This window comes from Rutidosis leptorrhynchoides, chromosome 7 (genome assembly GCF_046630445.1).
Source record: "Rutidosis leptorrhynchoides isolate AG116_Rl617_1_P2 chromosome 7, CSIRO_AGI_Rlap_v1, whole genome shotgun sequence".
NCBI lineage: Eukaryota > Viridiplantae > Streptophyta > Magnoliopsida > Asterales > Asteraceae > Rutidosis > Rutidosis leptorrhynchoides.
Window position 1 is genome coordinate 14,448,935 of NC_092339.1, and position 23,654 is coordinate 14,472,588.

General features: G+C 35.7%; 1 protein-coding gene and 1 long non-coding RNA gene across 3 annotated transcripts; both read left to right on the top strand.

Annotated features, from left to right (window-relative positions):
• The first annotated feature begins 1,799 nt into the window (after window positions 1–1,799).
• LOC139857568 (BRAP2 RING ZnF UBP domain-containing protein 2-like) lies at window positions 1,800–5,753 on the top strand. The gene is made up of 12 exons (XM_071846381.1): window positions 1,800–2,175; window positions 2,383–2,498; window positions 2,594–2,702; window positions 2,787–2,898; window positions 3,291–3,388; window positions 3,642–3,748; window positions 3,831–4,056; window positions 4,456–4,509; window positions 4,669–4,818; window positions 4,905–4,969; window positions 5,123–5,177; window positions 5,603–5,753. The coding sequence occupies exons 1-12, from the start codon at window positions 1,927–1,929 to the stop codon at window positions 5,696–5,698; spliced, it is 1,437 nt and encodes a 478-aa protein (XP_071702482.1). The 5' UTR covers window positions 1,800–1,926; the 3' UTR covers window positions 5,699–5,753.
• A 1,856-nt stretch (window positions 5,754–7,609) lies between these two features.
• LOC139857153 (uncharacterized) lies at window positions 7,610–18,789 on the top strand. Of its 2 annotated transcripts, none has more exons than XR_011762353.1 (9): window positions 7,610–8,294; window positions 9,615–9,702; window positions 11,002–11,292; window positions 14,327–14,751; window positions 15,111–15,176; window positions 16,755–17,252; window positions 17,350–17,414; window positions 17,595–17,643; window positions 18,579–18,789. It is a non-coding gene; the product is annotated as an uncharacterized lncRNA (long non-coding RNA). The 2 variants fall into 2 exon arrangements; XR_011762352.1 differs by having other exon boundaries at window positions 17,128–17,252.
• Window positions 18,790–23,654: the final 4,865 nt, after the last annotated feature.

The window sequence follows — 23,654 nt, forward strand, 5'->3', positions numbered from 1 at the left end:
GATGTGTCAGTACCATTCGCCTTTTCATCAGTGATAAGATCATTAATAATGTCAGTGGCGATACAACCGCGACAGGGTTGTGGGTGGCCCTCGAGAAGTTATATCTCGGGAAGAATATGACCACAAAGCTAAACTTGAAGCGTGATCTTTATCGGTTGAAGATGGAGGATGGCGGGAATATCATTGAACACATGAACGTGTTTAATGGTCTGGTGGATCAACTTGCAAAAGTTGAGGTTAATATTGAGGAAGAAGATAAAGCCCTTATTCTTCTTACCTCTCTTCCCAGTTCGTATGATACTTTGGTTACTACTGTTCTTTACGGAAAGGCTACTGTAAAGATGGAGGAGGTAGTACCGGCACTTTTATCTCAGGATAAGAGACAAAGATCTGATGGCCGTTATGATCATGAGTTTGCTATGGTTGGTCATGGAAAGGGAAGGTTTGCCGAAAAGAGATCTGGTAATAAAAGTAGGTTCAGATCAAGAGACGGTGTGAAGGGTGTCCGGTGCTTCAAATGTCAAGAGTGGGGTCATTACAAGAAGGATTGTCCACTCTGGAAGAATGGTTAAGATAAATCTAGGGGTTCATCAGCTGTAGTAGCAGTTAATGAGTCCGTTAATTTAGGAGATGTTCTCACAGTCTCTAAAGGTTCTACTTCTGCTAAAGATGAATGGATTTTAGATTCTGGTTGTACGATGCATGTGTGTTCCAAGAAAGCTTATTTTGATAAGCTAATATTAAAGAAAGCGGGGGTGCTGACTTTAGGTGATGGTTCAACATGTGATGTTGAGGGTGTTGGCATGGTGAAAATAATATTGTTTCACGGAGCTGCTTACACTTTTGGTGGTGTGGCGTACGCACCAAAGATGTGTAAGAATCTAATTTTCTTAAGCCAGTTGGATTCTCAAGGATACGGCTATTCGGCCGTAGGTGGAGTTATGAAAATCACACGTGGCAGGAAGGTCCTGATGAAGGGAGAGAAGTATGAGGGTTTATATTGTCTGGTAGCGAGTACCAAATATACTCGTGTCTCGAAGGTTTGGAAAGTGTGCACACGGGAAATTGATCGGGAACATGTGACGACATGTTTCATCAAGTTAGACGATGGTGTCCCGTAAACTATAGTTTTCTTTGTGTGCACTATATAACGTGCTATGCAATAGGCTCCCTCAGACACTCTTTAATACTCAGTATATAAATCATATACGCATTGACAAAAGATTTGAGAACATCTCAATGATGTCATTTCACTTATTTTTAAATACTCGACAAACATATCTGGCGTCATACTATACACTAATTGACGTATAACGGATGTAACCTTTTGAATAGTAGTTAGCCCCTGCCGACCAAGTGTATCATTTTGTTGCTTAAAATATTAAAGTGAGAAAGAATGTTTTCGGTAGAAAAATACATGAAATTCGTCATTTAAACACATTTGTTTGGTGGATACTTTGGCGTTTCCGAAACAAGCTAGGTAACTTTTCTACCCTTAGGCTGCTCCAATTGGTTGTGTCTTGCTCTACGTCCACATCTTAGCCCGACAGGACGCCATTGGCAGCGGCTAGTCCTCCTGTTAGTCCTCCAGTTGGTCCTTGTGTTAGCTTTTTTGTAAAATTTTTGAAGACGGAGCATATGTATTTATTTATTGTACTAGTAGTATTAAAGATTGTATATTTTTTAATTAAATAATATAAGTGGGTCTCAATTTATTTGAAGGAGTATGTCATGATTAGTAGTGGTTAGTTCTCACGTTAGTGAAAATCATGATGGGCCGCTAACGTGACTTCCAGTTTCGGGTTGCACTCAACCACTCTTAGCTCGCGGTCTAACCGCCTCACGATTAACCTTGTTCTCTTTGAACCTCATCAAGCAAGCGTGTATGATCAGTCAGTCATTCTAACCGGGAAAGAAAAAAGCACAATGTCGGAAGCAACTTCAGCAAACGCAATTTCGATTCCTACATCAACCGTCGCCGATGATTACTTCCGGCCGTCGTCCGTCAGTAAGCTTCCGATCACCGATGTCGGTGATTCATCCTCCCCATCCTCATCCAATGCTTACGTAACTCAGGCCTTCCCTTTCTCTTCCGGAAACCCTAGAATCGAAGAAATCAGAGCCGTGATGCAACTCTTTCTAGACGACGCCGTTTCGTCATCCTCCAATTTACCTGTAAATTCTCACATGTCTAGTACTATTTTCTATAATCATATGTTCTAATTTTTCGCTAATTAATTAGATTATATGTATTCGTATCTCAATTTATTAACTGCAGCATGATACTGGCTACTAATAACATGTTCAGTTTGCTAATTAACAATCGATCACGATACTACGTGATGTTAGTGATGATCTTTTAATTTCTCTGATATTGTTTAGGTTGGAAGAATGCCTCTTATATGTGTACTTGGAGTACCAAATCACATGACGTATGCCGACTTTTGTCAGTTTTGTGGCTCTTTTATTCATCATATCTTGGACATGCGCATAATCAGGTTGCTATTTACAATTAATTTGCATATAGTACTCTGTATAAAAGCTTTTATTATATGACCTAGCTTATGTTATTGCTTAACGTCTTGTGTTTTAGGAATGATGGAATGGAGAATTGTTACAGTATTTTGGTAAGGTTTGATGAGCAAAAATCAACTGATGCATTTCATAAGCATTTCAATGGACGACGTTTTTCATCTCTGGAGGTTTCTATTCTTCTTTAGCTATAGTTTGTTTGAGAATTAGTGGTGTATATATGCTTTGTAGTAAATTGTTGTGGTTGATTGCAGACAGAGTCATGCCGTGTGCTTTTCACGGTTGATGTGCAATATACAAGCTCAATTGAACACGCACATACTTCTGCTGCAAATACAGAGCAGCCTTCTTGTCCAGTCTGTCTCGGTAATTTGTAACTTCTGATTCCACACTTATATGCTATTTTTACCAAAGAAGGAATAAGGTGTTACATATCGTCAAGTGTTTATGCAAATCTATCATAACGTTCTGACCCTCCATTCTAGCTTTATAGTCCTTTGTTTGACTTGATCTTTATTTTGATCAGTGTATTATCTCTTTGGCTTCTTTATGTTTAATAAGTTTTCTGTTCCCTTCTTAAATGCTGCAGTATTTGGTTTATTGATGCGTTTGAATGTATTTTTACGTTGCATCCAAGAAGTTTTATGAATGTCCCCATGAAACTGTCGATATTCATATCTGAAAATCATGAATTATAGAACATAAGCTGTTTTTCCTTCTATGTGAATTATCACATATTAACATATCTTTCTATGTAGAGAGATTGGACCAAGATACGAGTGGGATTTTGACAACTATGTGCAATCATTCATTCCACTGCTCGTGTATATCGAAGTGGACGGACTCTTCATGTCCTGTAAGTATAAGTGTAGTGCATACCGTCTTATTTTGTGCCCCCTTTGATGAGTGATGACAAGCCTATAGTAGTTTAAAAGTTGTTTTGTACTTGGCACAAGTTCAGTTAAAAACATATCTAACATGTTGATATCAACCTTCCCGTTTGAACCTTGTTTATATCCGTATATAAGGTCAAGGGGAGCGCATGATTGATAAATAGTCAATTGTGGGTGTCCATGTAGTTGTTCTTAAAACTCTCAATATTATTGTAGGTATGTCGATATTGCCAACAACAACCTGAAAAGTCAAAATGCATGATCTGTCAAACCTCAGAAAATGTCTGGATATGTCTTCTTTGTGGCTTTGTTGGATGTGGCAGGTGACTCGTTGTTACTTCATTTGTGATTTAATCGATGTGCAGCATCATCCAGCATGACAACACAATGTTGATTGTGGTGTAGGTATAAAGAAGGACATGCTATTGAACACTGGAAAGAAACACAACATTGTTACTCTCTTGAAGTTGAAACACAACGTGTCTGGGATTATGTTGGAGACAATTATGTCCACCGTTTAATTCAATCTAAAACGGATGGAAAACTGGTGGAATTGAATAATTACAGTGAGCGTAATGACGGTGATTGCCCTGGATTTCACGAGGCTCTTTTGAATAGTCGAGTTGAATCTGTACTATTACTTTCTGTCTTCATTTTGAATTTAAAATTTCGGAAGTAATAATTTGAGGTGGAAAATGGGCGGGTTGGATAAAGGGTCAAAAAAGGTATTAGTGTTACGGGTTGAAACAAGTCAGGCGGGATTGGCATGAAACAGTTTGTCCAACTTTTTATTTTAAATATTTTATATAACTGTGAAGTTTGATAGCCAAGGCTTAGTATTCTATAAAACCTAATATTTTAATTAAAGTTACTTGAGGTTCTATACTTACAAAATACAAAAATTAAGCAATTTTTGACTTGTTTGATCCATTAGAGGTATAGCATAACTCAATTGACCCATTTATAAGTATATGGGTCAACTGCCTCTTACGGTGCAAATCACGAGTGATCACTCTTGTTTTATTTGCAGATTGTTAACGAGTATAACGAGCTTCTTACTACCCAACTTGAGAATCAAAAGACTGTAAGTTCACTTTTATAATTCACAGGAATGAATTAGCATAAAGTTTTTCTTTAATTTTTGCACTTATAAATTATTATAATATTATAATACTGTTTAATGATGCATGTATTAATGAATGAAATTAGTGCTTTACATACTGGATTTGTTTCTTTTTTGCAGTATTATGAATCTTTACTCAATGAATTTGAAGAACAAAACGAGAGAGATATTTCAGGTGCTGTAAAAGATTCTTTAAAGCACAATACAAAGTTGCAAAAGATGCAAGCCAAGCTAGATAAAGCTCTTAAAGAGAAGAAGTTTCTAGACGATGTAATTGTTTATCTCCGTACTGATTGATTGATACGTACACGAAAAAGAACAAAAATCAATAATAATATTTTTTGCGCTAATTGTAGATTAACGAGAATCTTTCGAGAAACAAGGAGATTTGGGAAGGGATCATTTTGAAATATCAAGAAAGGTATCCTTAACACATTATTTTTGCAAGAGATCTTTAATCTTGTTTATGTTCTTTTGATTAATTTTGTAAATAAAACTCAAGTTTGATAAATAGCTAAGTTATACGTGTTCCCGTAGTCATTTTTTCTATGAACTTATTATTGTTTATTTGTAGGGAGAAAGAGGCTTCAAGGCTCAAAGATCAAAAGATACAAGAACTGGAGGCCCAGGTACAGTTCCACATTGATGATTCTTCGAGCTATTTAAACTTGTATTACGTATTTGGTGGCAAAATGGGTGGGTTTGGTAATGAGTTGGAAGAGGTTCTGGTCAGGTTGTCCAGGCCATTGATATATTTATTTTCTTATTTATAATATAATTATAATTTATAATTATAATAAAAGTTAATGTACCACAAGCGTTGTGGAAACTATAATTTTTAAAAGTGTTGTTTGTTTGATAATGCAATTTATGAACTTATTAAGCATTTGGAAACACGTTGGCCGATTTTCGCCTGGTCAACTGATTTGTTCCGCTTCCTTTTTTTTTTTATCCAAGTCTAAAAAACAGTACCATTTTGTATCCAAAAATGATAATGATAATTGAGTCGAAATTGTCTCTTGAAGTATTGCTGATCTTCCTATGTGGTTATCAGCTTCGGGACTTGATGTTGTCTCTTGAAGAAACAAACACAGAACAATCACACAGAAGGGATGGGGACGTTTTATCACTACAGATGAAGTCCTCGTGAAAGTTTAGCTGTTAAGAAACCGGTGGATGGATAAAATGAACTTTGTATTGAATGATATTATTATACAAGTTAACGTTAAATAGGTGGTAGTTGCTCTATTTGGTATCTTTCCAAATTCCATAGGTTTTTACTTCCTTTCATTCCAATTCACTTGCAACAACTTTTTTTTATTTTTATTTTTATGAAGACCTTTTTTTAGGCGTTGAACCACCTACATTAGACACATATGTTGTGGGACAAGTATTTTTTTGGGTATATATTGGTTTCCGATCTGCTTTGCGATCCGACTTATTCCAGGCGACCACCCGTGCAAGAATAGTCCGGAGTCATCACGAATGAACCTCCATACGAATGAACCTCCATGAACAAAGGGGAAACATTTGCACTAGGAGAGATTCGAACATGGGACCTCTGGGAGTTTCACCATTTTTAGAGGTAAAGTTTGACCAATAGCTACCACCCTTGTGGTATTATGGGACAAGTTGGTTATACGTATTTTTCGCATGTACGAGACCTTTTTTAGTGAAAAAAACATGAATTATAAATAAAAGAGATTGAAAAGATCTAAAAGTATTACAATATAATATTCAGGCTCGACTAAGTCAATAAATCCAATGATCTATTTGACATATATAATGAAGATAAATCAAATTACATCCCAATACGTTGCACAAATACAAATCACTTGAAAACCAACATGTGAAACCACAACTGAAACTCCTCACATAGTTTGACCCTGTCAAAAATGGCATCGAACGTCTTTGAAGACTTGAAGAACAACCAACAAACCGATTGCATCGAAATAGCAACAACTACTGCAACTTGACCATACATAACTTTTCTACAGAGAATGCTTTCATATGCTATTTTTTGTTAGGTTTGAGACTCATGTGATGTAATACGTGTTACAGAGTAAAATGCAAAATAATCAACTGAGATGTTTAAACATAAAATCGCTCCTCTCTCTCATAATGTTTACATGTGATCGTTAGTTAAAAATTCAACATTTGCTAATAAATATCGGTTAATCGACATATAAATATAGATTTAGTTTCATGATTAAAATGTAGGATAATAATCCAAACTATAAGAAGAATGTTTGGTTTGTTGTAATCGTGTTGTGAGCTCGTACTTGCTCTCTCTAAAGGTTTACCTTTAATGAAATTTACCTAGTCTTTTTTACGATTTAATTTTTTTTTTTTGAGAAAAAAAAAAACTACAGTATAAGAAGAATGTAAAACATAGAAATATTAGACATAAAACCCTAGAGTTCTACCTAGGGATGACAATGGATCGGATATGAATCGGGTAGTGCCGTATCCATATCCATATCCATTTAGTTTTTGTTCATCCATATCCATATCCATATCCATTTAATTTCAGTTCATCCATCCATATCCATATCCACTGGATTAAGCGGGTTAATGGATATCCGTTGGATATTCAAAAACTATTATAATATTTCCGAATATCTACAAAAACGTGTACTTTTTGTCGAAAATAGAACACAATTTGTTGAATTTACCATCAAACATAGATTATGACAAATTAAATTTGTAATTTGTATGTTTATCTTGTTAGATATATGTGTTTTATTATAAACTATCATAGTTAATAGTTAATTTATTATATGGTTGCAAGCAAAATGTATGTGTAACAGTAAATGCATTTTTAATAGTAGACGTGTATACATATATCTATATTTATGTATTAACATATGTATTTCGGATTTTAATGGATATATCTATGGATGATACTTTTTCATCCATATCCATATTCATATCCATTTAGTTTTTTCTATATCCGTATCTATATACATTTAATTTCATTCATCATTCATATCATTCATATGCATTAAAATAGGGTGGATAGTATTGACATCCCTAGCACTTCTACCCTTCATCATTTTCTCTCTTCGTTTTTTTCTCAGGCACAAAACCCTAGAATTCAAATTGTTGGTTCAGATCCGACTGTTTTAGCTTTTCCGGCCACTCGCTTCTTCCTTTCAGCAGTTCTTCTCCATTTTTCCTTTTCTTCCGCCTTCTTCTTTCTCTCCTCCATTTCCGGATATTTGGCCATGTTTTCAGCCATATGACTTTTTTTTCCAGCGCCGGCCAACTGGCGGCGACTACTTTGGTACTTAGTGGGTTGTTGGGTCTGGTATGGTGTGGTTCGGCTTTCTTCATCGCAGATCTATTCTGAGATATTCCATGCCGTTTTCCGGTCACCTGATCTTTGTTTCGTTCGACACTCTTTTTTCGTCTCTCTCAACAGGCGACGAGTAAGGGGTTGTTTCTTTCGCTTGTTTCTTGTCGGTCTCCGGAATTTCTGTCGGTGCCTCTTTTTCCGGCGGTTTTTTGGGTTCACCGGAGTGTTATTTTTTGCAGGTTTCCGCGTTTTCTAATCCCTGGTTCCCGTTTTGCTTTTTCACCTCTGGTTATTTCTTCCTTGCCGGAATCCGTCTCCGGCGGTCGTACCTTTTGCTGCAGTTTCTCCACCAGAAGCAGATTCTGTTAGCAAAAGCTTAGCTTGACAATTTGTCTTTCATCTGATTTATCGGAGTGGATTTTAGAATATTACCAAACCCTAAACCTAGGTATGATATATTTTACTAATTCTTAAATTGCATTTGTTCTGATTTTTAGATTGTGATAGCTAAGGTTATAAATAACCACCTGGTTCACAGAAGGGTAGAAGCATGTTTATAATTTGAAGTAATAAATAAATGTTGTAAAAATAGTAGTGTTATAAATTTAAATGAACTTGTATATTTGTTAGAGGAATATTCATTTGATTCCATAAATTAATTTGAGATTCAAGGGACCAATGAGAGCGCGACATGTGTCGCGAAAATCACATGTGATTGAAAAAAAAATTTAAAAATTTTTTTTTGAAAAAAAAAATTTTAATTTTTTTTTGAAATTTAAAAAAAAAATTTAATTTTTTTTTTTTTTTACAATAACATGTGATTTACCTGCACAATCACATGTGATTGAATTGTACAATTACATGTGATTGGATTTGCCATGCATAATCACATGTGATTGGTTTTACAATCACATGTGATTGACATGCATAATCACATATGATTTTAAAAAAAAAAAATTCGAAAAAAATTTTCGGGAAAAAATTTCGAAAAAAAAAAATTTTCGAAAAAAAATATTTAAAAAAAAAAATTTCGAAATTTTTTTTCTATCACATGTGATTTTCGCGCCACATGTCGCGTTCTCATTGGTCCCTTTGTTTTCAAGCAAATTTATGGATGCAAGTGATTACAACTCATATTTGTTAATGGGCTATGGTTTTGTAAATTGAATTCTCAAGTCGTGAAAGAATTTTATTGATGTAGTGTTATTGATGGTGGAAAATCGCATAGTGGAACTTAAGGGGTACCTTTACTCGTGTTGTATGGTATATCATATTGTACCTTTATTTGCGTTGTGTGATATAGCTTAGTGTAATACGGAGTAAGTAATATTTTTTTTTGAACGGCTTGGTTAGTTGGTAAGACACACGCACGCGTCGAGGAGAAACCCAGGATCGAATCTCACAAGAGGGCTCTGAGATCTATTTCACTCTCAAAGCCATTGGAAATTAATCAGGGAAAACTCCCCCCCACGAGGATCGAACCTGCACCATTGCTGGAAACAGGGGAGATTTCATGGGTGGCCACCCAGGCTAGGCCCGGATGGTTACGGAGTAAGTAATATTGAACTAATTGGTCTGTTATATCTGTTATATCTGAGTATTCTTCTTGCGAAATAACGATTGAAGTTTCGTTAATGGATTTAGCAAACATGAATAAGTTACATTGATGCGATGTTGTTGGCGGTTGAAATTCGTAAAGTCTTCGTTCCATATTGCATATACAAGTCTTTATCTTACATATTGAAGTGTTTATTATCATGTTTCGTAGGGGAATCAGAAGTATGAAGGGGAAGGAGAAATCAAATTGAGGAAGAAGAATAGAGTTGCTTGTGGATGTATTACTACACAACGAGTTGGTGAGTGTATTACTTTTGACTATTTGGAACCTTGTAGTAAGATTGAATGCAAGATGCCATTTTGGGTTCCGACATCTTTGAATTGAATGTGGTTGGATAAGATGGTTCGGGTCAAAAAGTGGCGAAATGGCTTACTAAGATCTGTGAAATTTTCATGAGCGGGAGGTAAAACTTAAACCTCGCGGTTGCGAGCTGAGTACTCTCAGCGTTGCGAGCAAAGTTTATTCCCGTGGCGATAGACATTCTCGCGGTCATGAGAATATGGGTTTTTGGCAAAAATTTAAAGATTTTAGACCTCACATTTTGGCTTGGAACTGAAAAAAGCTGAAAAAAATATATATGACCGGGTTTTATTTTGTATTTATTTTTTCGTATGGATGTATGTTTGGATATGTAACTTTTGAATGCTCATTGTAACATCTCCTAGCTAGATCTAGGAAAGCATGAATATATGAGTCGGTAAAGAAAAGTCTTTTATTAACAAACTATTTTAGGCCCACCTTAACCACAATAAGTTGTGCACTTGGGTTTGGCCCATCCGTGTGTTTGGACTATGGTTAGGGTTATGGTGCTATGGAGCCATATGCCCTGTATAAGCAACTTTTTATGTGATAGAGGGGAGATACCGAGCCTTTGTTTATTCAAAAATAAATCTACACCGACTTAGACCTAACTTGCATGTTATATCAAATTATTGTTTTGTTCATCCTTTGTTTTTTTAACTTATTACTCTTCTAGTTGAAGGTGTTTGTGGACTGGACTAGAAAAAGAAAACGAGGAGAAACATGGAGAATCTTCTTGAAAACTATCCGAATATAATGGTTTGTATCTCACATTTAGGACAATACCAAAATATACTAAACACATATTCATCGTAAGTCGATGTCCAACGGAATGCCCACCAGACCTACCCTTACAACCTCTAAAATACATACCTCTTCATATTTAGAACAGTTTTGAGTATCCAATCATTTACTTCAGGAATGAATGCAACTTCCGTTTTATTAATTCTTTCATAATAAATACATATATACATATACATATAATATAAATATAAATATAAATGAATGAAATGAGATAAAATAACACCACATCAAAGTGAGTCACTTTGTAAATAACAATTTGGTACTTGAACAATTCGAAGAAGATAAAATTGGACACACCATACTATATACCTTTAATCTTATGTTGATCTTCTAAACCTAGATAATGGTTTAGAAATTATTAACTTTGTAATCACCTAGATAATGTTTTAGAAATTATCAGTAATTAACTTCGTAATCTTCTTGCTTCTTTGAGGTTGAGGTTGATATGAAGCCTGGTGACCGTCAACACCTTGAACGACGTATTGGAGCAATTATTAAATCCGAAACTCATGATCACGACGGACCCGCGAACATCAAATTGGAAGAACAGAAATTCGTTCGTATAAAAAGGGAGGACTTTAGGATCGATGGTCCTGATGAGTTTTCCTTGTTCAAGAGTGACTTCGTCAATCGAGCTGAGATCGTTCGCAAGGACATATTCTTCTAAAAAGTTGCTTACATCTCTCACAAACTGGATAATGTCAGTAATGGACTTCAGCCACAAGTGAGTCAAAATCTCACCTAGTTTCATGTTGCATAGAATGGAATAGAATTATCGTTATCATTTTATAAAACAATAAATACGAACATATATACTTATAATTAATGGCTCTATTAATCGAGTCAACAAGCGTCGATTCATTGGCGACTTGTCGGCCGCTTGGAGCCTAAATTGAACTTCAGGAAGGTTTGAAACCCGTGGAAAATTTGATTCTACCATTTCCGTGACGTCTCCTTTTTTTTACCTACTTATTGGCCAGAGGTCCCATTTGAAAGCAATCTCTCTATCCATAGAGCTTTCTTTATTCTTCACATTGGGTGAAGAAATGACTTCTCTTTACTCTATGAATAGAGGAAGAATTGTCTACATCTTACCTCTCTTGTACCCCACATATGTGGGATTAGGTTTTGTTGTTGTTGTTGTTGTTTACTTATAATTAGTTGAGACATTCTTCGACGGTGGATTTATCAGTTTCTGAGGTATTTTACATCTTCAAAGTCCTTAGGTACGTCATCAATGTTGTCGGCTTCTACCTCTCTGCGTACATCATTAAATGCATGAACACCCTCGCTATTGCAGTAGCGTATCAACCGAGCTAACATCTTGTAGTTCAGCCTTGAAAAAAAAACATAAGATGATAGAAACATAAGATGTTTCATCAAGCTTTTTTTATCTCGTCCTGAAATATACAACATTACGACAGCACGCAGTGTTGGCAATGACATGCTGGAGGGCGAGCTTGACGATGGGTTTGAAGGCGGTACCGTTAGGAATCTTCTTATTACTTAAACTCCAAAAACACGAACTTAGAAAGAAAAAAAGCAACCTGAAATTGGTACTTACGTCGTGTTTCTTTGAGTTCTTCCTGGAAACTAAAACCCGATAATTTTGGTATTCATGTTCTCCAATGATGATGTTGTCTGAAGTTAAATTATTATGTAAAAAGTCTTGCTTGTGAAAATATGATAACCCTTTAGTTATATTTTTGTAGTTAAAAATAGTAATAGTAAAGAATATTTAATAATTTATAAATAGCTGTATTCATAAATAGTATACGGAGTATGTTTTTTATTGCTATCTAAACAAAGTTTTTCATAGCTCCATATAGGTTAAACTTCTATCTCGTAAGGCATCCCATATTGTATCGACAATATATATTCCTCATAGTTTTATCACTCAACTCGAAGTCCATCAGCTAATGGTCTTCTTATTCGTGGTGCTTAGCGTCGAAAAACTTGACAATTTTAACACAGATATATGTGTTGGCCCACAACTTTTTGTATAAATTAGCATAACATGATAACTTCATAACAATCCTAACTGTTACCTTTATGTCATCAAAACGTCCATGATACCGATGAACTTCTTTTTCATCGTTCAGGACCCTTTTCTCTCCATTTGCATGTTTGTCTATTGTTATATCGATTGAGTGAGTCGTGGCAATCCTCCTTTGGAACATAATTTGATTAAACATTTCGTCACCAAATGTAGGAATCTCCAAAAGAAATTCAAACTCGCCCAGTAAAGATTATGATATACCAAACATTGGTCATGAATGTTTCTTCTTTAAAGATTTCTTCATTTCATAAGGACACGTTTGATCAAATTATTATGTTCTATAGGTATATTGCTACGAGTCACTCAATCGAAATAACAATAGACAAACATGCAAATGAAGAGAAAAGGGTCATGAACGATGAAAAAGAAGTTCATTGGTATCATGGACGTTTTGGTGACATAAAGGTAGCAATGAGGATTGTTCCGAAGTTATCATGTTATACTGATTTATACAAAATGATGTGGGCCAACACATCCGTCTGTGTTAACATTGTCAAGTTTTCGGTGCACAGCACCACGAAAAGAAAAACCATTGGCTAATGGCCTTCGAGTTGGCGGATAAAACTCTGAGAAAATATGTTGCCGATAGCATATGGGATGTCTTACGAGATAGAAGTTTAACCTTTGTGGAGCTATAGAAAACTTCAGGTAGTAATAAAAATAATACTCCGTATACTATTTATGAAGTATAGCTGTTTATATTTTTTTATTATTATCTATTTTAGTTACATAAGTATAGTTGAAGGGTTATCATTTTTTCACAAGCATGGTTCTTCACATAATAATTTGACTGCAAACAACATCATCAATGAAGAAGATGGAATACTCAAATTATCGGGCTTTAGTTTCTGGGAAGAACTCACAGAAGAAACACAAAGTACCAATTTCAGATTGTTTTTTCTTTTTATGTTTGTGTTTTTGGAGTTTAAGTAGTAAGAGGATTCCTAAGGATATCGCCCTCAAACCTGTCGTCAAGCTCATCCTCCGGCACGACGTTGCCAACGCCGCATGCTGTCGTAATGTTGTGGCATATTTCAGGACAAGATGTAAAGGGTTTGATGAAAAATCTTATTTTTCTATCATCTTATGTTTTTTTTTTCCAGAGCCGAATTATAAGATGTTAGCCCGGTTGATATGCTATTGCATTAGCGGGGGTGTTCATGCATTTAATGATATACGCCTCATTGGAGAGGTAGAAGCTGACAATCTTGATGACGTACCTGAGGACTTTGAAAATGTTAAATACATCATAAAACGGATAAATTCACCGACAGAGTATGTCTACAACTAATTATAAGTATACAAAAATAACAAAACTCAATCCCACATATATGAGGATGTAAGATGTAGACAATTCTTCCCCTATTTCTGAAAAAGAAGTGATTCTCCGCCCAGAGAGTTCCTAATGGCACCTCCGGCCAATAAGTAGGTAAAAAAAAGTATGAGATGCCATAGAAATGGTGGAATCAAACTTCCATGAGTTTTAAATCTGCCTTAAGTTCAATTTAGGCTATAAGCGGCGGTCAAGTCGCCGATAAATCGACGCTTTGTTGACTCGATAGAGCCATTAATTATAAGTATATATGTTCATACTTATTGTTTTATAAAAAGGTAATTTAATTTCATTCTATGAAACTAGGTGAGATTTCGAGTCATTTGTCGCTGAAGTCCATTACCAAAACTATCCAGTTTGTGAGAGATGTAAGCAAATTTTAAGAAGAATATTTAAAAGGGACAAAAATTTATCTTAATCAAGATCATCGTGATGTGGTAAATGGATGTCGCCCCATCAAATTTTTAGTCAACGACATTCAGAAAAATTCAGACGGCAAGTGGACCGACGCCTTTCTCGTTAATTCTATTTATGGGATGGAGAAGGATCACAAGAAGTACAACGATCCGACGTCAATTTTGCAAGTACTATGCCATATAAGTAATTACGCTGGTCATACCTTTTCAGTCAGCGAGTCCAACAGGATGAATTTCGGTGTGACTTATGAAGCAATACATCAATCTTCACGAAAACGACTCACTAGTATTAGACGTCTACAATATTTTGGCACCTAACGTGACAACGACAAAAGTAGTCTCCTTGCCAGCAAATGTTTTGGAGTGCTATGCCAGGTAATTAAATGACGCTTTTATATAATTCGGCTACCGTGGCTAGGGGCTAGGGCTGTTGAGTTGAATCACATAACATAACAGTCAAAATATTCTATCCTTAGCTCGATAGTTTTTAACTTATAATTTTTTTTAATAAAACTACATAAAAAATTTAAGTTGTCTGTTCCTTTGACCAAGCTCGAAGGCTCGTACATACAAAAATTCAAAATCTAGATAAACTCGTATATATATATATATGTATATATATATATATATATATATATATATATATATATATATAATATTTTATATATAATATAATATAATATAATATAATATAGTTGAAGATGCGGTTAACGAATATGGTGTTATGGTTGCAGCTGATCCCACTGTTATCACATATCAGACTGGTGCTTCTATCATTTTAGGAAAATTGCTTTTATCAGGTACTGTGTTTGTGTTATATGCAAGTGTCATTTGTATTACTTAGGGGGTGTTTGGGGTAGCGTTTTGATGCTGATTATTTGATTATCACGTTCTAGAAACGCAAATAATTTTTTTAAAGTGTTTGGCAATCTTACAAGAAAATTGATTTTTCACGTTTTAATTGCCTTCAAAACGTGTTTTTAATAATCCACATACTTGTTACTGTTTCTAAACGCAATTATCCCATCTAATTTAATTTACAAGCGTACCCTTTACCTATACGAAGAATCTGTTCCTCTTTTTCAATTCATGCATGACACATCTCTTTATGAATTACAATAGAATATAAGAAGTACTGTATCTACATTATTATTGCGTAGACGGTATATGTTACTACGTAATATTTTTATAATATATAGAGTACTTGATAATAGCTTGAACAATTCATACAATATGTTTATTACGTGTACATCTTAAACCCTTACATTTTTTTTTAGAAAAATGTCCTTTTTGGTAATTTACCTTCAGATTATGAAATAATTTGATTTTCCCAAACACTAAAAAAACTGATCATCTGATTATTACGATATCAAACAACATAATCAAATCCAAACACCATTCAGTGAAATCACGTTTTGATAAAGCTGATTATTTGATTATGATTATATAAAACGCATAATCAATTTTCAAAACGCAAATCCAAACACCCCTTAATTGAACTTTAGTTCTTAGATTCTTTGATAGGTTCTTTATGTTATAAATATTATGATTCCATTAGCAGTGTAAGTATTAAGGTGTTAGGGGGTTTTTTTGGGTATATTTTTACGTATTTTTTCTGATAAAAACGCTGCTACACGAATTGAAAATCCTGTAATATTAATCTTATCAGTGTTGATAGAAAATTTTTATGGGATTAGATCACAGTATGGCATTTATACACTGAAAGAATTATACAGTATTAGTTATTCTTCTACATTCTGGTTGCTTTTTAAGTGTGCCCAAATGGGTAGGGGATCATTAGGTCAGGTTGTTGATAATTTTTTATTTATTCATAAGAGTTAATCTACTACATTATGAAATGAACTTTTTTAAAATCATTTGAAATCCCTTTGACCGATGTTTGCCCGGTCAACCAATTTGTTCCACTTCCTTTTTATCCAAGTCTATATCTATAAAAGCGTTTTTTTTTTTTTTTTTTTTTTTACTGGTATACAACTCTAGTTGACTAGTTTCAGGGTAAATGGGTTGAAATTGTTGATTGATTTATCAATTACAAGTATGCAATGTTTCTATGTGGTGCTCGATGTTGTCGAGAAACAAATACTGAACAATCACCAACTTCACAAAGAAAGGATGGGGACGTTTTATCTCTACAAATGAAGTGCTCGTGAAAGTTTAGCTGTTTAGAAACTAGTGGCCAGATAAATTGAACCTTCTATCTATCTACTCTACTAAATGATAATATTCACATATTGAATGTAAATAATACTATAAGTGTTAGTTGCTCCATTTTTTTTATCTTACTTTGAATCCATACATTTTTTTTACTTCCTCTCATTCCAGCTTAACCCTAAGAAGTTTTGTTTTATTTTCCAAAGATATAGGCGTTGTGCTGCCGATCTAAGACGCACATATGGTTGCTATTGTAGGACAAGTTGATTAATACATATTTTCACCTGTTTTAAACATGGAATAGTAAAAAAGAGATTTGTGGGATTATAGCCGATGTTAGAATAACTAACAAAAATGATGCAATAATGGTCCCTTACATTATACTGTAATAATTTAGTTTAACAAACAGATGTAATATGGGATGGTCTGGATGGACCAAGAGATGTAGAGACGGTTATATGATTACTTGGATAGTGGCGGATTGGCTTGTTACTGTTTATAATCTCTACTGGATGATAATAGTATTCAAATATTGAATGTAAATAATACTCACTCTTGTATGCGTCAACAATGACATAGGGGTCGTTTGGATGTGCGATTGAGAGTGATTATGTGATATTAAATAATTACAAGCGAATACAAAATTGCAACAGATGCAAGCCAAGCTAGATAAAGCTCTTAAAGAGAAGAAATTTCTAGACCATGTAATTGTTTTTCCTCCCTACTTCTTGTCTTGTTGATTCATACACGATTAAGAACATTTTCTTACTAATTCTTTTTTTCCTTTTGCACTACTTGTAGATCAATGAGAATCTTTTGAGAAATAAGGAGATATGGGAAGGGATCATTTTGAAATATCAAGAAAGGTATCCTTAACACATGTAGCTGCAGCTTACACTTACACGTGATCTAGGATTTTTGCAAGAAATAATAAAACTTGTTTATGATCTTCTAACTTTGTAACTAAAGCTCAAGTTTGATTAATAGCTTAGGTTTATGTGTACCATATTCATTCTTTTTATGAACTTATCTCGCTTTATTTGTAGGGAGGAAGTGGCCTCAAAGCTCAAGGATCAAAAGATACATGAATAGGAGGTCCATGTACATACATTGATGATTATTCGAGCTATTGAAATTTGTATTTCGTAATTATTGGAGGTGGCTAAATGGGCGGGTTGGTAATGATTTGGAACAGGTTCGGGTCAAAATTGGTAGCTTTTAAGTATACCTGGCAAACGGGTCGAGATGGGTCGGGTTGGGTCAAAGATCAAATGGGTTCGGGTCGAAATGGGTCATGGGTTGAAACGGGTCAGAATTAAAATGGGTCGAACGGGTTGGGTCGAGTCCCGGGTCGGTTGGGTCGGGCTAGTAAAAAATTTCTTGTTTGTATTTTTTGATGTATCTCTTCCGAACACGAGCCCCGAAAACGGGCGCCAAAAACGCCCGCCGAAAACCGGCGCCGAAAACGCATGCCGAAATGGGGCGCCGAAAATGCGCGCCGAAAATGCGCTCCGAAATCGCCCGCCGAAAACGAGCGTCGAAAAAGGGCGCCGCGCAGAGAAAACGCGCGCCGAAATCGCGCCCTGAAAGCACGCCGAAAAACGCGCGTCGAAAACGCGCTCCGAAAAACAAATATTTTGAAGTGAACCCATTTGGACCCATTTGGACCCATTTGGGTCTTTAAGATATTTGTTATATTATGTGCTTTGACCCATTTGGGTCTTCAAGTAAACCCAATGGACCCATTTTTAAGAATTTGGGTCCATTTTGCCAGGTCTACTTTTAAGTGGGCCCAAACGGATTATAGCTCAAGTTTGATTAATAGCTTAGGTTTGTGTGTACCACATAGGAGTTGTGAAAAGTATATTACGGAGTATTAAAATTGTTGTTTTTCTTGTAATGCAATTTGTTTGTGAACTTATAAAGCGTTTGAAAACACTTTGGTCTATGTTTGTCGTTAAATTGTAGGGTAAAAAATAGTTTTAATAATTTGTCGTTTTAATAATTAGGCAAGCTATTTTGTTCCGCAGGCAGGCCAACCAGGCTGTGAGCACAGTCGGAACGGGCTTCCCAAAAAGCCAGCCCGGGCCAAGGTGATTTCTCATACTTACGTTGCAGTATTGAAGTTTGTCAAGATCCAAGATCGTTACTGTTGAAAACTGAAACATAAGCATTGGCTCCCAAAAATTTGAGACCATTCACATATGTACTGCGTACATTATAGCGCACCTATTTGCTAAATTATCACACATACTCATAAATACTGATATGTTAATAATCCGTTCCACATCGATTTAAGACTTCACATACATTTGAGTGTCTTTTTCTTTCGGCGAAAAAAGAGAATATATTAATATAAGGCTTCATCAAATCGATGAAAGCTACCGATTACAAGAGAACGACTAAACATCGTCTTGAAATAAATTACAACAAAGAGTGCAAACTAAAAAACCGATTGACAAAGAAGAAACGGATTTTGTTCCCAAACGTAAGTTTGAAGGCCGTGAACGAATCATTGATGTTTAGACCAGAAATATAAGAAATATAAGAAGATTGAAGTCGGATTCTTGATACCATGTGAAAGAAACGAGAGTTTATGTCGCCCAATTTTAACCATAAAAAACGAGAGTGAAGACGATGTTTTGATTCAATTCTGATTGATAACCTCTTTTTGATTAATTTCAACTCGGCAAGAAACGCCAATTCGACATCAGAGAGATCACGACATAGAAAGCAAGTTTTGAGTGATTTAATTTCATTATCACATAGCTTGAGTTGAGATTCGTCTTGATCTTTATGAGAGAAATTCCAAACTTTAATACCACCCTTTAACAAACGTAGTTTCTTTGAACTTTAAAGCTTGAGTTGAGACACATTTGTAACATCCCGCGTTTTTCCGTTAAATTTATTTTTAACACCGTCTTTTTTTTTTAATAATATCTTTCGCTATTTAAATTCCCAATTTCCGTTGACTAACGTTTATAATATTCTCGTTATTTAATTATAACATCTCTCGTTAACTTGCGTTTTAAAAATATCCGTTCGGTAAAATTCCGCACCCGCTTCTAAACTCGAGGGACTAAAATTGACACGGGGCAAACTAGTTGACTAGGTCAACTAGTCCACCCCAATCACCACCATTCAATCACCTCCATCTCTCTCTCTTTCTCTCTAGCAAGAACACACACACAAACACCCAATTCAATCATTCATCATCTAAATTCGATCTAGGAGGCTTACAACAAAACAAATTACATATTTGGAATCCTCTCTTCATCCTCTACAATTTGATACCAACCTCATCTCATTTGGGTAACTTTCTAAAATCACTAATTTTCTTTAAATTCGTGTTTTTGACTTGAAATTGTGTTAGTTAGTGTCTATGGCTCGTGTATAACATGAATATATGTTTTGTTTGCTCGATTTGTTGATTGGGAGTAACTAGTATGAACTTTGAAATGGGTGTGCTTAATCTTTGATTTTGGATGATTAAATGTTGTTTAATTGTTAAAGTTCATGTATTAAATGTGTTACTAGCATCTTTAGCTTCAATTTGATGTGTAGGTTGATTAAGAAAACTTCAAAAGCATGATTATTGATTTTGAGATGTTTGACTAGGGTTTGATAGTTCTTGACATGAATTTTTGGATGCTTGAATGCCATGGAATGTTAATTGTTAGTGTTTAGTTGTAATGTATGCTTCATTACCTTCAAAACGGCATATCATATGTGAGAATTGGATTCCCGAAACTCAAAATGCATTTGAGGAACTTGAAAATTTGAAAATAGACTTTTATTGATCACTTGACGAGAAATCGGTTGTTGAAAATGATGTTTTTGATTGATGATATGTGGTTAGTTGTATTCCTCGTCAAAATACCTTTTCGACGATATATGATAGGCATTATAAGTGTTTGCGGGTCAAGAGTTGGGTTGGAAAATGTTTTGGTTCGTGCATACTTTGAAAAACAGAAAAGTGTCTGCCCAGATGGTGGCGCGGCGCGCCCCATCCCCGCGCGGCGCGCGGATTGGCCTGGCCAGATTCTGCTTTGTTTGGCGCATTTCACGCGAAATGTTTGACTAGCTATCGACCTCCGATTCACATGAAACTTGTTCTAATATACTTGTATATGAATAACTAGCATAGAAAAATAGTCCGGGACCCGACCCGAACGTGTTGACTTTTTCGTTGACTTTGACCAAGTTTGACTTTTAGTCAAACTTAACCAAACTTTTATGCAAACGTTCTAACATGCTTTTATACGTGATTCTTGCATGAAACTTGACAACGTGATTCACATGCTATACTATTCGAGTCGTAACGAGCCATAGGACTAATTGAACACATTTCACCCGACCTTGTATCGTAACCGGTTAATTGATATAACTTACTTGTTTAGGTCAAGGCTAAGCAACTTTCATGCACACGTTTACTTGTTGAAGTACCTTTATACTCGTGCACTCGAGGTGAGATCATAGTCCCACCTTTTCAACAACTTTTTATACTTTTAAATTGTGGGCTGAGAAACATATACTTTGTTACATTTTGTACTACTTACTTTTATACTTTGAACACAAGTACAAGGAAAACAAACATTCCACAGCGAGTTAGAACAAAAATCCTCAATTCGATTATCATTAGTTACACCTGCAGGGTGTAAGCGAGAACTTATATTGTGTGGCCATACGGGTTTGACAAACCCTCATTACGGACGGTTCGCTACCGTCTACGGATGAAATATATTTTCGAGAAACAGTGTATGTTCTAACACTATTGTGATGGGGTTCTATGGAAGGAAACGTTAAGTCTTGATAATTGGGTGCTCGCGAACAATACTTTTGGAATGCAAACGATTATGATAATCAACGTTATGGAAATACTAAATCTTGTGGTTCAAAAACAACGTTTATTACAAACACCTATGATTTCACCAACGTTTTTCGTTGACAGTTTTCTATATGTTTCTCAGGTTCATACTTGGCTATTTGATACATGCTTCCGCGTACACTCATACTTGCTTGGAGTCGAGCATACATGCATACACTCTGATTTCTTGCTTGGGGTCAAGCATACATACATACATACGCTAGGGATAGCACTTTTGGATTCAAACTTTTGTTTACATACTTACGCTATTTATAGCAACTGTGTTTTTCAACTTATATTATGTCGCAAGTTATTTCATTTATACTTTATGACTTTTGTAAACTTAGACTTGTTGTCGAACGGTTTTGTAAACTAAACTTGCAAGTCTTGTACCTTTCAAATGAATGCGACATAATTTTGGTCAAACGAGTCTCATATAGGGACTACGACCACGCAACGGGACCTAAGTTAACGGCGCCGTCAATAACGGTTTTGGTCGGGTCGTTACAAGTGGTATCAGAGCGTTGGTTGTAGGGAACTAGGACGTGCATTAGTGTGTCTAACAGAGTCGTTAGGACGCATTAGTGAGTCTAGACTACAACCGGATAGTTAGCATTTGCATTCTGACATACATTTGCTATAGATAGCACTTACTTGACTACTTGTGCATTATACTTGAATCATTCTTAGGCAAACTTTTTAATGGTACCCAACCTTCATCATACGAACTCGTATTCCGCCACTTTTTGGTAACACACGTAAATTCATGATTCATACACGTATGGATGACGACGACTTCATTAGTCACACTTGTTCGGGAACTCTGTCTCCCGGATTGTTATTTGCCACCGTTTCAACTTACTGTCGGTTTCCCACTGGTGTTTCTTACTATTTACTTTTTGGTGTTACTACCATCACTACTCTAGGGGAGTATCGTTATCAACATTTATTACTACGGTTGCGTGCTACTCGTTATCATGACTCGTTACTCTTTTCATACCTGAATACCTTATTGTCTGACTCGAACCACATTGACGTGAACAATCATTTATACACTTCCCTCGGGGAACGCTTCTTTATAGATGCACTAATTCTTTCGATTCAATACGAGTCACGTTAGAGACGTCGTTACATTTTGTTCATTTTAGATTTTCGCGATGACACGAACTTGAAACTATAGAGTGATGTGGGAATGGAAGTATGAGTTAGCGTAATATAACTACACTCGATCAACGTAGTTATATTACGGTAAGACATACCAAAGTTCTAGTGACGCGTGATGGTGGTTAGACTCGATCAACCTAAACACCACCATGTGCCATGTACATGACTTCATCTTTTCAGGTTTGGACATCCGAAAACTCCGAGAATATTTATAACAACCATACCGGGGACACACCTTCAATTATCGTCAAATTATATTTATGCTTCCGAATGAATTACCGATTCCATTCGACTTCAACCGTATGTCACACGGGTATACTAGCTCGTCCTCGCGCAGTCTTATTGACTGACTACAATTTACTCGTTATGCTCACATCGGGGCGGAAACTTCTCTTGCATCACCCTCGTACTTCCGGTTCAGGAGGTCCTTATTCTAAATTCTCAATGGAGAGCGACTCTTCACGTCGTACAAGTATTCGCCGCGAGGGTGGATAGTCCTAACAATCGTTTTCAAAACCCGATAAGAACTTGCCCCGACGAACGTTTTTGGAAACCGATAAATCTTCCGCGACGCGAATTTTCTTGAGAAACTTGTCCTAACAAACTTGTTTGATATGCCTTAAGGAAATGTACCTCGTTTCGGATCGAGATCCTCGTTTCACTTCTAGATTTTGGAGTACCTTACAAAAAGCCTCGGGACCGCGTTTAGACATGAGTACCGCGTACCATCCACAACCCGACGGACCGAACAAACATACGATTTAAGTCTTGAAAACCATAATACGAATTTGTATTACCAACTTCAAATTTACTTGAGAAAAGTATTTTCCTTTAACCGAATCCTCGTACTACAATGATTTTCATTCGAGTTTTAACGTCACTCCTTTTGAAACCACATGTGACCGGAAACGTCATTTTCCTTTGTCGAACCAAGTAAACGATGATCAATTCACCGGGGCCGAGGTTATTCATGAGCAACCGAGAAAATTTATTCATATTCAGGTAAAACCCTACGCGACTCGTAATCACCAAGAGCTACGCCGATGTTAGACGTAAACATTTCAAATTCCACGTG